General features: G+C 38.5%; 1 protein-coding gene across 1 annotated transcript in view; it reads right to left on the minus strand.

Annotated features, from left to right (window-relative positions):
* Positions 1 to 14,998, minus strand: part of GPC3 (glypican 3) — a 728,389-nt gene that overhangs the window by 273,766 nt on the left and 439,625 nt on the right. Inside the window, exon 5 of the mRNA XM_043974754.1 lies at positions 8,898 to 9,023. Within this exon, the coding sequence (XP_043830689.1) occupies positions 8,898 to 9,023 (126 nt within the window). The remainder of the gene's footprint in view (positions 1 to 8,897; positions 9,024 to 14,998) is intronic.

The raw sequence follows: 14,998 nt of genomic DNA on the forward strand, positions 1-14,998 counted from the left end.
AGGGATCTGGGACTCCTCTTCTAAGGTCCTAACATGGTAACATCTTCCTACATCTTCCCTCTCACAGTACATGCCATCCACACTGGGTTCACATGCAAGAAACATGAGCACATGTAAAAATAGGATATATAGAAGTGAAGCAGCAGTGAATGTAACAGATCACATGATGCAAATCAAATACTAAGTCTCATGGATTGCTTTTGGGGGGGGCAGAGCAATGACGGTTAAGTGACTTGCCCAGGGTCACACAGCTAGTATGTGTCAAGTGTCTGAGGCCAGATTTGAACTCAGGTCCTCCTGAATCCAGGGCCGGTGCTTTATCCACTGCAGCAGCCCCTAGCTGCCCCACTCGTAGATTACTTAACATATAGGATTGTAAAGCAGGGTTTTAGAGAGTAACCAGTTGCATAGGTCATGAGCAAGAGGTACCACATATACAAGCTGCTACAAGACAGGGACTGTCATTTTTATCCCAATTGTGAGCACAGGGTCTGATGCATAGAAGGTGCTTAATTACTGTTTTTGATTTATTGATGGCCTTTTCTGGTTGTATAGAGTAACCAGACATATGGATCACATATATAAACATAATACATGCCCAGCTTTAAAATGTTCATAATAAAGCATATAGCATATGTGCATATTGCCCAAGTTGGAAGATGCTCTCAGAGCAGCTCGGTGCCACAGTGTTTATCCATGTGGCCTGGAATCAGGAAGATCTCAATTAAAAAACCAACCTCAGACCCTTCCTGGATGGATGAACCTAGGCAAGTCACTTAACCACTGTTTCCTCAACTGTACATGGGGATAATGGGACAACTACGTGGTACAGTGGACAGAGTACCAGGCCTGGAGTCATGAAAACTCCTCTTCCCCATTTCAAATCTAACCTCAGACTTTTACTAGCAGTGTGACCCTGGGCAAGTCACTTCACTCTAATTGCCTCAGTTTCCTCATCTGCACAATGAGCTGGAGAAGGAAATGACAAACCACTTCAGTATCTCTGCCAAGAAAACCCCAAATGGGGTCACGAGAAGTCAGACGTGACTGAAAAAATGACAACAATAGTAGCAGCGAAAAATTACATACAAAGGACATATTCCATCTACTCCATTGGTGGCATCATCTGTTTATGTGAGCAAACTACCCTTCCATTATTGCTACGGTGTTGTATAACCTCAGTCACTATTCAGATAGTTCTGGCATTTCCATAGAGGCAGCCTCTAAACTTTACACCCTTGCTATCTTCTGACATATTGCTGTATAGTTCTAATCTTGAGTTTATGGCAAGCCCTAACTCAACACCTCTTTAGGCCCACTGCCCCTTAGTATCAACCTTAAGCTTCTGTCTTTAGCTCCCACTGAGTCAGGCCCTGTAAGTGGCCTTTATCCTTCAGGGACCTCTGAATTGAAAGCATCAGGCAAGAGAGTTGCATCTGGAGCAAGTCCATTTATACCTACCTGGTGCTGAGAACTTGTTTCTACTTTCTGAATTTATTACTTTTATTCTTCTATGGTCTGTAAAGGATGGGTTTAGTATTTTCGCCTTTTCCCATTTACTTTTCATTTCTGTGCCATAAGGTACTGGGAAAGATGTATATTCTTTAGTGGTCCCATTCAGATGGTGCCTTAAATCTCTTAGCTCAATTTTTTCCAACAATTTATTTAATTTTATATGTTTACTTTTGGTTATCTTTCTGTTAGATTTGGTCAACCCTGAGAAAATAAGATGAAAATCTCCTAATATTATTGTGTTATGTGCTTTTGCAATGCAGTCAATTCTTCCTTTATGAATTTAGATGCTATGCCAATTGTAGTATCTAAGTTTAATGTTCCTTTAAGTATAATGTAATTATCTCATTTTTCTCTGTTTATATTGTCAATTGTTATTTTTGTTTTTCCTAAAATCATGATTTCAACTTTTTTTGATTCTCCTGATGCAAGGTAAATTTTTACTGCCTCTCATTTTTATTTCATACATGTCTTTTTTTTTAGATATATTCCTTGTAAGCAACAGACTGTATGCTTTTGTTTTCTCATCTAACCAAGAGCTTTTGTCTTATTGTATTATTTATTCCATTCTCATTTAGAGTTATGAGAGTTAGGTGTAATTTTTCCTCCATTTGTGTCTCTAGATTTTTAAAAATTAGAATTTTTAAAAATTCACCTTTCCCTTTTCAATCAGTACCTTACAATGTTCTCTTATTTTTCATCACCTCTTCCCCCCTCCCCAGCCCCACCCTTTCCCCTTCTCTGGCCTCACCTTTCTGAGCTTATTCCATTGGTTTCCACCTCCCCTGCTATGTCTAGGCTCCTTGGCTTTCCTACCATTGCCATGGTATCTCAGCCTATTTAGCTGAGCTCATGCTGGCTTTCCTGGTGGGGCCTCTCTGCTGCTGCTGTGGTATCTGGCTGTCTCATTGTGTGGTGCTGAGCTGGATGATGGAGCTTACTAATATATCTCTGTGGATCTCATCACTACTTGGGATTCTGTGCTCTTTTGAGCCCATCACTGGCATTTATCTGCTGGAGCTATATTCCTCTGTGCCCTCTCACCCTGCCATCTTGGTGGGGACACTCCCATTTTCCAGTTATTCTGTTTCCTTTCAGTGATATTTTGATGTACATCATTTATATGAATGTGTATAATGTTCTTTTGCTTTTATTTATTTCACACTGCATCAATTCATACAGCTCTCTGCTGGATGCTCTCCCTAGATTCCTCATGTTCGTCATTTCTTACTGCATAATAATATTTCTAACATTCATATACCACAGTTTCTTCAAACATTCCTAAGTGGATGGGCACCCATTTGGTTTCTAATTCTTTGCTTTCATAAAAAGTCCTGCTGTGAATATTGTGACTTATATTAGACCTTATTTTCTCTGTCTTTTTCATCCTTGGGGCATGTACCCCATAGGATTGCTGGGTTGAAGGAGATGAACATTCACATCTTTGTTCTTCAAATCGTGTGAACCCATATGCTTCTAGAAGGAATTAATAATTATATGTTACTGGGGAGAGGGGAGAAACAATTTCCTCAATCATCTGGGTAAGGGTGAACAATTCAAAGAAAGAGAAATCCCCAAATGATACCTGGTTACTTCATGTCAGGAGGTACTTTATATTCAGGGATTTGTTGTTGTAGTTGTTCAGTCATGTCTGACTCTTCGTGTCCCCATTTTGGGGTTTTCTTGGCAAAGACACTGGAGTGGTCTCCCATTTCCTTCTCCAGCTCAGTTTACAGATAGATGAGGAAAGTGAGGCAAACAGGGTTAAGTGACTTGCTCAGGGTCACACAGCTACTAAGTGTCTGAGGCCAGATATGAACTCAGGAAGATGAGGCCTCCTGACTCGAGGCCTGGCACTCTATCCACTGCAGCACCACCTAGCTGACCTGATACAGGGATTTAATATATGTATTAAGATTTCCCTGTATACCAGTAAAGAAATATACTTAATAATCTAAATTTTCATTTAAAATATGCAATTCTTATCAGAAGATACCATGGCATTCAGAGATGGCTTAATAGTACTATAAATGCCAGTGTACCAATATAGTTAGTAATCATTGTCCTGAAAGAATACTTGGGCAGAGGGCAAGAAACTTGCAGAAGGCCACTCATATTACAGCTCTGTGACAACAGGAAAGTCATTTCTTCTTCTTCTTTTTTTTTTTTGCAGGCAATGGGGGTTAAGTGACTTGCCCAGGGTCACACAGTTAGTAAGTGTCAAGTGTCTGAGGCGGGATTGGAACTTAGGTACTCCTGAATCCAGGGCCGGTGCTTTAACCACTCCGCCATCTAGCTGTCCCCAAGTTATTTCTTCTAAGCCTTAATTTCCTGTTCTGTTAAATGGACATAATAATACTTAGTCAATAAATATTTATTAAGCACTTATGTGTCAGGCTTTGTGCTAAATGTTGGGGATACAAAAATAGGCAAAAGACAATCCCTGGGGGGGGGGCAGCTAGGTAGCACAGTGATAAAGCACTGGCCCTGGATTCAGGAGGACCCAAGTTCAAATCTGGCCTCAGACACTTAACACTTGTTAAGTGTGACCCTGGGCAAGTCACTTAACCCTCATTGCCCTGCCCCCCCCCAAAAGACAATTCTTGGCCTCAAAGAGCTCATACTCTAAAGGAAGAAACAACAAGCCAACAAATATGTACAAACAAGTTATATATCAGATAAATAGGAAATAATTTTAAAAGAGAAGGTACTAGAATTTAGAGGAGTTGGGAAATAAGAGATTTTAGTTGGAACTTGAAGACAGGGAAGTATGTAGGTGAAGTTGAGGAGAGAGAACATTACAGACATGAGAGACAGACAGAGAAAAATGCCTGGAGCATGGATGGAATGTCTTGTTTGTGGAAAAACAAGGAGACGAGTTTTACTGGATCAAAGCATAAGAAGACTAGAAAGGTAGGAGGGGGGTTGAATGCCAGAATGAGCATTTTGTAACTGATCCAGGAAGTGATTGGGAGCCACTGGAGTTCAGTGAGTAGGGGAGGTGACATGATTGGACCTGTGCTTTAGGAAAATTATTTTAGTGGCTGAATGGAGGATGGAGTGGAGTGGGGAGAGAAATGAGGCAGGCAGCCCCACCAACAGAATATTACAATATTCCAACTTACATTGCCTATCTCTTAGGGTTATGAGAATCAAGTGAGATAATTCATATAAAACATTCTGTAATCATAATGTAAATAGTCTAAATGTAAGCTATTATCATCACCAGATGGGTCTATCATATATTTTGACCTATTTTCTTTATCAGTGGCACCCGTGGTGTAGTGGAAAGGGACAAAGCCAGAAGACCTTGGTTGAAATTCAGGTTCTGATAGACAAGTCATTTAGCCCTTCTTTGCCTGTTTCTTAATCTGTAAAATAGGAATTATTATATTTCAACTACCTACCTTTTAGAGCTATTGTGATAAAAGCATTTTATAAACCTTTAAAGTACTATAGAAATCGATGTTATAAGTAATATTTTCTTTTTAAAAAACCACTATGTTATACATAAGTTTATAATACGCAGGATATTTATGAAGCCAAAGATCACAAACTTTCCTCATACAAACTTAAAAAAAAACACCTTAATAGCAAATAATCTTTCATAAGAACCAGTTGCTAGGGGCAGCCAGGTGGCGCAGTGGATAAAGCACTGGCCTTGGATTCAGGAGGACCTGAGTGCAAATCCGGCCTCAGACACTTCACACTTACTAGCTGTGTGACCCTGGGCAAGTCACTTAACCCCCATCGCCCCGCAAAAAAAAAAAAGAACCAGTTGCTAATTCCAGAAAAGTAATGCAATCATTTTCCCATACAGAGATGGCACTACTCACACACTCTCATTGATTCTAGAAGTACGTATGAACTGTGCTGATTTCACATTTTCTAACCTGGTTACCCTTGTGACCAGTGGTGCATGTTTGTGAGCAATGTACTTACTCTAGGGAAGGGGAAGGAATTTTCTCTCTGTACAGTTAAAAGCCTCATACCAAGAAGGCACTCATTTACCTTGGTTTCATTTCCATTATGCTGTGACTGCCATAGTGAACTTTCCCAGACTACTCAATCAACATAGCAGCTACAGTGTCCTCTGTCTAGGCATTAGGATGAGTAAAATCCCACAATCACAGAAGGACAGAGCTGGAAGGGACCATCTAGTCTACCATAAGGTAGATGTGGCACTGGGAAAAGCATAACCAGGTCTTTGAGTCACGAGATCTGGGTTCTAGTCCTAGTTCTGCCACTTTGTAGATGGGTGACCTTGGGTAAGTCACTGTGCCTTCTCAAACTTTAGCTTCCTTCTCTACCAAATGGAGATAACAATTACTGCTCTGTCTTCTTCATGGGCATGTTGTAGGGCTAAATGACTTAATACAAATCCACAGTGCTTTGCCAATTATAAAAGCACTGTATAAATGTGTGTACTCATTATTTTAGAGAGGAAATCAATGCTCAGAATGTGAAAGTGACTTGCCCAAGGTCACACAGAAAGATAAAGGCAGAGCTGAGACTGGAATCCAGGTCTCCTGACTCTCAGTCCAGTGCATTTTCTACTCCATTCTACTGCTGGTCTTTACACATTTTATTTTTAAAAATGTTTACCAAATGTTTCCAGTTCCTTAACCATTCTAGATTTCTGAATGAATCTTTTAATTCAGCTGCTCATAATGCATGAAAAGCGATGGGTACAGCAATGCCTTGTAATTATTCCTCTTTACTGATTGTTTAGTCACTTTCCAGCTTCAAGCAAATTCTTCATGCAATAGTCACGGACCGTGAATATGAGCATAACACATATTGCCAAGCAATCAAAGCTTCAAAATTGTCAGTGAAATTATTTCTTAAGTGACTATACCTCCTCTTCCTCATTCCCTCCCCTCTTACCAAAAAGCATGGGGAGCAGGATAACAAGGCAGCAGCAGGAGCCAAAGATTAAAACAGAAATCGGGGCTTTCACAAATTCCTGTGGGCTAAGACTGTGGCTTTCTTTTTGTCAATATATGTTAAAGGTGTTCACAGAATTTTTACTACCTTCATATTCAACTATTAAAATGGAGAGAAAATATAACCTCAGAGGGTGCTGGTGAGGAAAGCACAAGTGAAGTCACAGACCAAAAAGATGTCAGATCTAAGAAGGACTTGAATATGTAGAAAAGAGAATGTTAGATTTATCCGCTAAAAATTTATGCTATATAATCTTAACTGGGCCCTCACTACAGCAAGGCAATCCTTTTATGTCTCCATAATCTATTCACACTCCACCAGTGGCTATTATACATTTTTTAATGCCTTCTCAAGGCTTCCACTGCACCCCCTCCTCACCCTCTCAGTTGAAGATATTGCTTCATTATGTCACAGAAAACAATTGAGGAACTTTTCTTAGAGCTACCTCTTCCTCCCTTCTCATCTCATATCACTCAGATATCTTCTCCCACTATTTTTCCATCCCTGTCTCACATCAATAAATGGACCTATTCTTGGCAAGGTAAACCCTTCTATAAACACCCTTGATCTCATAATTTCTTGTCTTCTCCAGAAGATTGCTTCCTCTATCCCTACCTCTCTCACTAATATTCAGTTTCTTCTGTCTACTGGCTGCTGCCTTGATGTCTATAAACCCACCCACATCTTCCCCATCCCAACCAAACCAGACCAAACCAAACCTCACTTGATCTAACCTAGTTATTGTTCTATATAGCCATTCTCCCCTTCTTGGCTAACCTCCTCAAGAAAATCATCTACAAATGAAGTTTCTACTTCTTTTCTTCTCGATCACTTCTAAATCCTTTGCAATCTGGCTTCTGACATCATCACTTAAGAGAAACTGATCTCTCCAATGTTACCCATGATTTTTTACTTGGCAAATCTGGTTTTCTCAGTTTCCATCATTCTTTTCATCTCTGCAAACTTGGACACGGTCTATCACTTTTTCTTTAGGTTTCCATGACCCTGATTTCTCCTGATTCTCCTACTTGTCTGACCATTCCTTCTCAGTTTCCTGTACTCGATCTTCATCCAAGTCATAACCACTAATAGTGCGGCCCCCAAAGCTCCGGCCTTGACCCTTTCCTCTTCTCCCTCCATACTATTTTACTTGGTTATCCCATGGGTTCAATTTTTATCTCTATGCAGATGCTTCTTACATTTATATTTGAGCCCTAATCTCTCTCCTGAGCTCCACTCATATCAACAACAGCTTTGAGGATATCTTGAACTACATGTCCTATAGACATATCAACCTCAATATGCCCAAAGTCAGTACTTTTCCCTGTCTAACTCCCAGCCTCCTTCTCCATTTCTCTATTTTTGTTTTTAAGCCATTGCCATCACCATCCTTCCACTCATCCAGGCTCATAACCCTAGTGTTATCCTCAACTCACTCCCACTCACTGCACATATCTAATCTGTTGGCAAGTCTTATTGTTTCTCCTTTTACAACACATCTCATATATATCCCCTTCTTTCCATTCATATAGATGCCATCCTAGGGCAAGCTTTCATCACTTCACATTCTTTACTGCCTTTCCTCTGAGATTAGCTTCCATTTACATGTAAACACACACACACACACACATATATGAGAGACATATTGTGGATATTTTATAGATAGGACAATTTTAGTATATTTTTGTATGTTGTCTCCTCCATGAGGAAGTGAGTCCTTTGAGGGCAGGGGTGACATTTTTGTCTTTCTTTGCATCCTCAACATTTATTAGTGTTTGGTACAACATAAACACATGTCAAATGCTTGCTGCCTGAATGATTAGTCCAAGAGATTATCTAGTTCTACTTGCTTAGTTTATAGATGAAGTTAATGCAGGCCTATTAAGGAAAAGGATGTGTTCTTACTTAACACACTTTATAAGTTATAAAATGCTGGACAAGAAACCCATGATCATGTCTCCTTTGGCTAAGTCATGAATTTCACACTTCATGCCCAATAAAATAGGAGAAAGGAGAGATCTGGCATTAAAAGCCTTCCACAAACTGACTCCAGCTGATCTTTCCAGTCTAATTTCACATTCCTCCCCAGCATGGACTCTGTTTCATCCAAAATGGCATACTTGATGTTTTCCATTCATGTACAACATTCAGTCATTATCTCTTTTTTGTGCTATCCTGAATACCTGGAATGTTCTACCTGCTTATATACGCCTCTTGGAATCCCTACCTGCCTTTTTAGTCTCAGCCGAGGTACCAACAAGTAGAATCAAGTTCCTTAGGGGTCCATACTGTCTTGTTTTTTTCTTATCTTTGTATCCCAAGCACCATATATACAGTAGGTGCTTATTACATGTGCATTAAATTGGTTTTAATGGCATCTAGAGAATGAAACTCATGCGTTATTCAACTGATGCTCCATCTAGCATTCAAAAACTCACCTTTCCACAATTTCTTGTCCATTCCAGCAAAAGGTATCATTTTCAATCACTGGACTGTGCCTGCAGATATAGCCAGGTAAAGCGCTATAGAAGTCACTTTGTGATCTCAGCTTCGCAATCAGTTCTCTGAAAAGAAAAAAAAATTAGATAAATGTTGATTCTAGGTGAAAATTCTCCTTTCTTGATTGTCATCTCAAAGGGTCCAGGTAAGCTGCTTAGAGGGTCCTAATAAGGTTATTTTTTACTTGGATCCACAGAATGTTAAATAGAGTCAGGACCTGTCATGAACCAGTCCCCTTATTTTGCATATGGGGAAACAAGTCCATTGATGGGAAAGGATTTTCCCATGGTCACACAGTTAATAAGGTGGCAGAGTTAGGACATGAACCAAAGTCTTTTAATTATAAGCCCAAGACTCTGTATTACCCCGCAATTATTTTTCTATTTATATAATATTTGTATGATATAATAATAAATTATTAATTATGAACTTTAATATTTAATAAAATATATCATTAAACCCCCAATAAACTGTAAATTCTTCAACAATAGGGCCTGTAGCTTATTTACCTTTGTATCAGTGTTCTGAGGAGAGAGGTTTTTATTCAATATTTGTCAAACTAAATATGTGGAAGTGACTATGAATCAATATATCAAGGACCTAGGATTTTGTGGATGTGGGAATAAGAAGACTGTAATTTGTAGTCATGGAGAATTACTTGAGACTCAGAGAGATTAAGTCACTTATTCATGGTTGAACAAGTAGGATCAGAGACAGGCTTTGGATCAAGGTCTTCTTGACTACCCCATTCCCAAAGTACACAGAAACAAGGACCAATATAGGAGCAGATCCCCAAATCTGGAGATGGTAACAGAGAAACTCATAGCTGGAGAATGTCTATGTAATATAGATCTTGGGGCAAAGGAACAAAAATGGACCGGTTTCCAATAATAGCTCCCCTTTTCAGCCTATAAAATATGTGACTTTTTCAACTTACTTTTATTTTATTTCAGTCAACATCTACCAAGCACTCAAAGACCTGAACAAGAACCAGAGATAGTACCAACAAATCATAAGCAAAACCCAAAATACCAAATTACCAAATCAAGCTGATGAGAAATAAAACAACCAAAATAAGCAAAATGATACAAAAGGGATTATTAATGACTATACATGTAACCATGTTCTCCTACTACACACAGCTAGTAAGTGTCAAGTGTCTGAGGCCAGATTTGAACTCAGGTCCTCCTGAATGCAGGGCCGGTGCCTTCTCCACTGTGCCACCTAGTTTCCCCAAAGGCTCGTAACTTTGCAGAAACTCCATGCCTACTTTCTTCAAGAAGAGTCAGGAGGCACTGAATAGGGTAAACACTGAATAACATCACTCACACACATATAATAAATTGGCTGTTATATTAACAGACAAGAAATGAATAGTTACTGATTTGGGAGTCGTTTCCAAATCAGCTATCCATGCACACTTAGGTTGTTGTGCCAGAACAAGCACGTCCCCCCAAATTGGAGGAAAAGCTAAATACTGGAATGTGTGGCAGTTATGCAACATGCCAGTTAAACAAAAAAAAGGGAAGAGTCCATTGACATGGACTAAGTTCATTTCCTAATGAAGCTTAACTGAAGTAAAGCAATAGCCACAATAAGGAAACCAATAGAACCTAAAAACTAGCCAATTTGCAAACACTTGCTCTTCTTGCCAAGCAGGAAAATGTGGCAGCCAAGAGGAACAGCTGTTTAGAATAGAACCTAATTTGCAAAATCTCAGAGAGGAAGGTAAAGGGAAATTAGGGTCAACTATGACCCCCTAAAACAGAGAGAAGGTGGAGAATTTGGAGAGCTGGTGGACAGCAAATGAGTTTTACAATGCTTGAAGAGAGATCAAATTAAGCCAGCTCAAACCAAGAACATTTAAGGATGAAACTGGAAAGAGGACAACAGACAAAAATGGGAAAAGATGTGTCTGTATTTCTAGAGCAAACTGTTTTCTCCATCCATAAGAGTTGGATCACCACTTTGGACTCTGATCATTACAGTTTCCAATGTGCAACATAAGGAAGCAAAAAATGGCATTAAAGAAAATGAATATAGCAAAATCAGCTATAGCATATCAAATATACAGAGATCAGAAGCAACAGAACTTCAATGGAATTGAAAGATGGATTCCTAAGATTCTAAAAGAGAATAAAATACTAAACACATGGGAAGGACCATGGACCTTATTATTGCAACCAAAAAAAGTGACCAAGATACCCAAAAAAAAAAGTGACCAAGAAAAAATCATTACTACTGGCCCATATGCTTTAGTCCCACTATAAAAAATAAGAGCAATATATGAATGGTGTCTTTGATTAAAATATGAGGCTTTCATAAATAATATTCTGCATAAGACCACAGATCTATGGTAGTAGATTTTACTGAAAGGTGCAGAGAATACTACTTTATTCAACAGAGCAACATTAAGCCTTACAAGGTCTCTTCTAAAAATGCCTCTCCTATACAGAGGTTAAGATCCTTGGATTGACACAACCACAGAGATAATCAGAAGATAAAAAGTTATCATATTAAGTAAAGCAGCAGGTCGAGATCTTGGTGTGCCATAGTCCATGGGGTCACAAAGAGTTGGATACAAGTGAAGGACCGAACAAAACCAAAATCATCAAATTTGGAGATAAGCTCACCATAGACATTTCCCCTGTCAAGGTGTATGCCAAATAGAAGAGAGATTCCCTATGGATGGTGAGGTCCTCCAGATGTGTCTGTTTCTGGATGATATTATGCTGATTGATCAAGACCCAGAAGATCACACAGTCTCTCAAATGAGAGCCATAATCACCTCAAAGAGTTTGGCCTAATTCTTCCACATAGGAAAAATCAAGGAAATGAAGAGAATTTCCTAGACCATGATATGCAGGTGGATGGATGGCCCATTACATTAGCTACTCAATATATATGAGGTAGCTTTCCAATATTAAATTATGGAGCACATTCGAATCTGTATTCATAGAGGTAGTTTCCTCACTGGAAGTTCTCTCTACCAATAAAATTGTAGGTCTGCTTCAAAAAAATCATGATATCTGTCTTGGACAGACACTGCAGAGCAACTGTATTGTATCTGATAAAGTATACAGTGTTTTCACCATCTCCAGGTTTATCCCTTTGTTTGAACACCAATCTTCCACTGAGGATGCTTTAGAGCTGCAAAACATGTAAATATGATCTCTAGAGAATCAAAATGGTGGCTCACCCAATGAGCAAAGGGAAGATCTATGGTTAACACGATCAGGCTGCACACAGTATCTTACCAATCATGAACTGCATAAAAGTAATGTTGCAAAAGATATCTTTAATGAGATAAATGATCAGAAAAGGATGAAGAAGATTCATTCAGTGATTCCCCTGGCATCCATGTTGATTTTCTAGAGGAAGAGCCTCTGGGCTGATCACTTGAGATATATTTATGGGAACCCATTGTGTATAACAGGTTTTTTTTTAGCCTTTTTAAAAATAATATTTTATTTCCCCCCCCCAATTACATGTAAAGATAGTTTTCAACATTCATTTTTATAAGATTTTGAGTTCCAAATTTCCCCCCTCACCTTCCCCTCCCTAAGACAGCAAACAATACGATATAGGTTATACATGTATAATCATGTTAAACATGCTAAACATTAGTCATGTTATGAAAGAAGAATCAGAACAAAAGGAAAAAAACATGAGAAAGAAAAAAAACAAACAAACCAAAAAAAAAACCCAAAGTGAAATTAATATGCTTCAATCTGCATTCAGACTCCATAGTTCTTTCTCTGGATATGGATAACATTTTCTATCATGAGTCTTGGAAACGTCTTGGATCATAGTATTATTAAGAAGATCTAAGCTTATCATAGTTGGTTATCCTACAATGTTGCTGTTACTATGTATAGTGTTCTGGTTCTGCTCACTTTACTCAGCATCAGATGTATAACAGTTTTTGATCATTTTTGTTCATTGTGATTTCCCCTTTTTGTTGGTAATTTGATTTTCCTCACTTTTAAGAATTAAATTGGGTAGTGATGTAACAATGGTTTCATTATACCCCCAAAACAGTGGTTATTGGTATTTAAGAAACTTTTTTCTTTCACTTATCAATTCAATTATTTTTGTTTTCAATTGTTTATTTCACCTCTACTTTCCAAGATGTCCTCTGTTGTACATGTTTGGAATTTATTAATTCGTTGACTTTCTAATTTCTTTTTAACTGCATGCTCAGCTCATGGGTCTTGTCTTTTGTTAATATATGTTTTCAAGAATTTAAATTTGCCTCTGATGGATGCTTAAGCTGCATCTCATGTATTTTGTACTATAACCTTGATTTTAATATAATCTTTAAATTATTTCTATAATTTGCTCTTTGACCCACTCATTATTTAGCAAATCATTTTTTAGTCTCTACTTAGATCTGCATCTGTTGCACATTCCCTTTCTGATTGCTGTTTTTATTGCCTTATGGTCTGTAAGGAAGACTTTTAAATTTCTGCCTTTCTGCATTTATTCATGAGCTCTTTATACCATGGGAAAATGATAAATTTTTTGTGAAAATCTCACGTGCATTCAAGAAAAAGTAAACTTTTTGTTATTTCCGTTCACTTAATTTCTATAAGTATATTAAAACCAGTCTTCTCAGCATTCTGTTCAAGTTTGTAACCCCCTCCTATTGGATAATCTCTCTTTCTTTGGTTTTCAGATTCTGCTCTTTCTTGGTTCTTTTCATTTTGTGTGACCACTCTTCAATCTCCTATGCTAGGTCATCTCTCTCCTGCCCACCAAGTGTGGGTGTCCACCAAGTTTCTGTTCTGGGCCCTCTTCCCTTCTCTCTCAGCACTCTTTCCCTCATTGATCTCCACCACTGCAAGGACTTCCTAATTGGCCTCCCTACCTCCAGTCTCTCCTCCCTCCCATGCATCCTCTATAAAGCAACCAAAGTGTTTTTCCTTAAGAACAAAACTGACCGTTTGACTCTCCTATTCGACTAACTCCAATGACTCCTTTTTCCTCTATGATAAAACATAGACTTCTGTGTTTAGCTCTTAGAGCTTTTCACAGTTGGATCCCAAATTTAACTTTCCAGACCCGTTTACATTATTCCCCTTTATGTAAGCCCCAGTTTAGCCGAACTAGCCTACTTGTTACATACACACATTTCCATCTCTTATCTCAGTGCCATTGCACTGACCCTTCCTATGCCTGGAAGCTTGTGTCTTCTCACCACAGCCTCATAGAATCCAGTTTTTCTTTTAAAACACAGCATAAGTACCACCACCTCCTAAACAAGGCCTTTCTTCATCTCCCCAACTGTTAGCATCCACCCTCCCAAATTACCTTGCATTTATTTTGCATTTGTATATAGATACACATTTACTTATATGGATAAATGCTGTCTGATAGATTGTAAGCTCCCTTAGACTGTGGATTGGTATTTTCCCCCTTTATATTTTTATCTCCAATACCTGAAACAATGCCTAGCATTTTCAGTGCTTAATTCATGCCTGACAATTGATTTATCTTTCTAAACTCCAGTTGCACACTGCAACTGTCTGTCTGCTGGACAGCTCCATCTGGAGGCTCTGTTAGAATTTCAAGTTCAACATATCCAAAATGGAAGTCTCTAACCTTCCCTGCTAAACTGCCTCTTCCAAGCTATTTTCATCAGACTTTCTATCACCCAAGTTTACAACCTCAGAACCATCCTTGATTCTTGCCACTCACTCACCATATCCATATCCATATCAGTTGCCATTTCTTGTCAGTATCTGCCTGTCCCCTCCTTTCTACCCACAACAATTCACTTTTCATTTGTAGCATATTCAAATCTTCTTCATGTTCTACTGATTTCCACCACTGATATTTGTATTTATTTTGCTACCTCTGCCATTCTATCCTTTAGGGAGTCTACCATTTTATTGAAAATCATCACCAAAAATTTAGTTTTGCTTAACTGCCTTCCCCAACTCTTTCTTTTTTTGTTCACTGTTAGAAAGGAAAGAAGATAGATATATTCAGAAATAAAAGTGACAAAAGGAAAATATATCAACTCAAACTTTTTAAA

This window comes from Dromiciops gliroides, chromosome X (assembly GCF_019393635.1).
Source record: "Dromiciops gliroides isolate mDroGli1 chromosome X, mDroGli1.pri, whole genome shotgun sequence".
Lineage (NCBI taxonomy): Eukaryota > Metazoa > Chordata > Mammalia > Microbiotheria > Microbiotheriidae > Dromiciops > Dromiciops gliroides.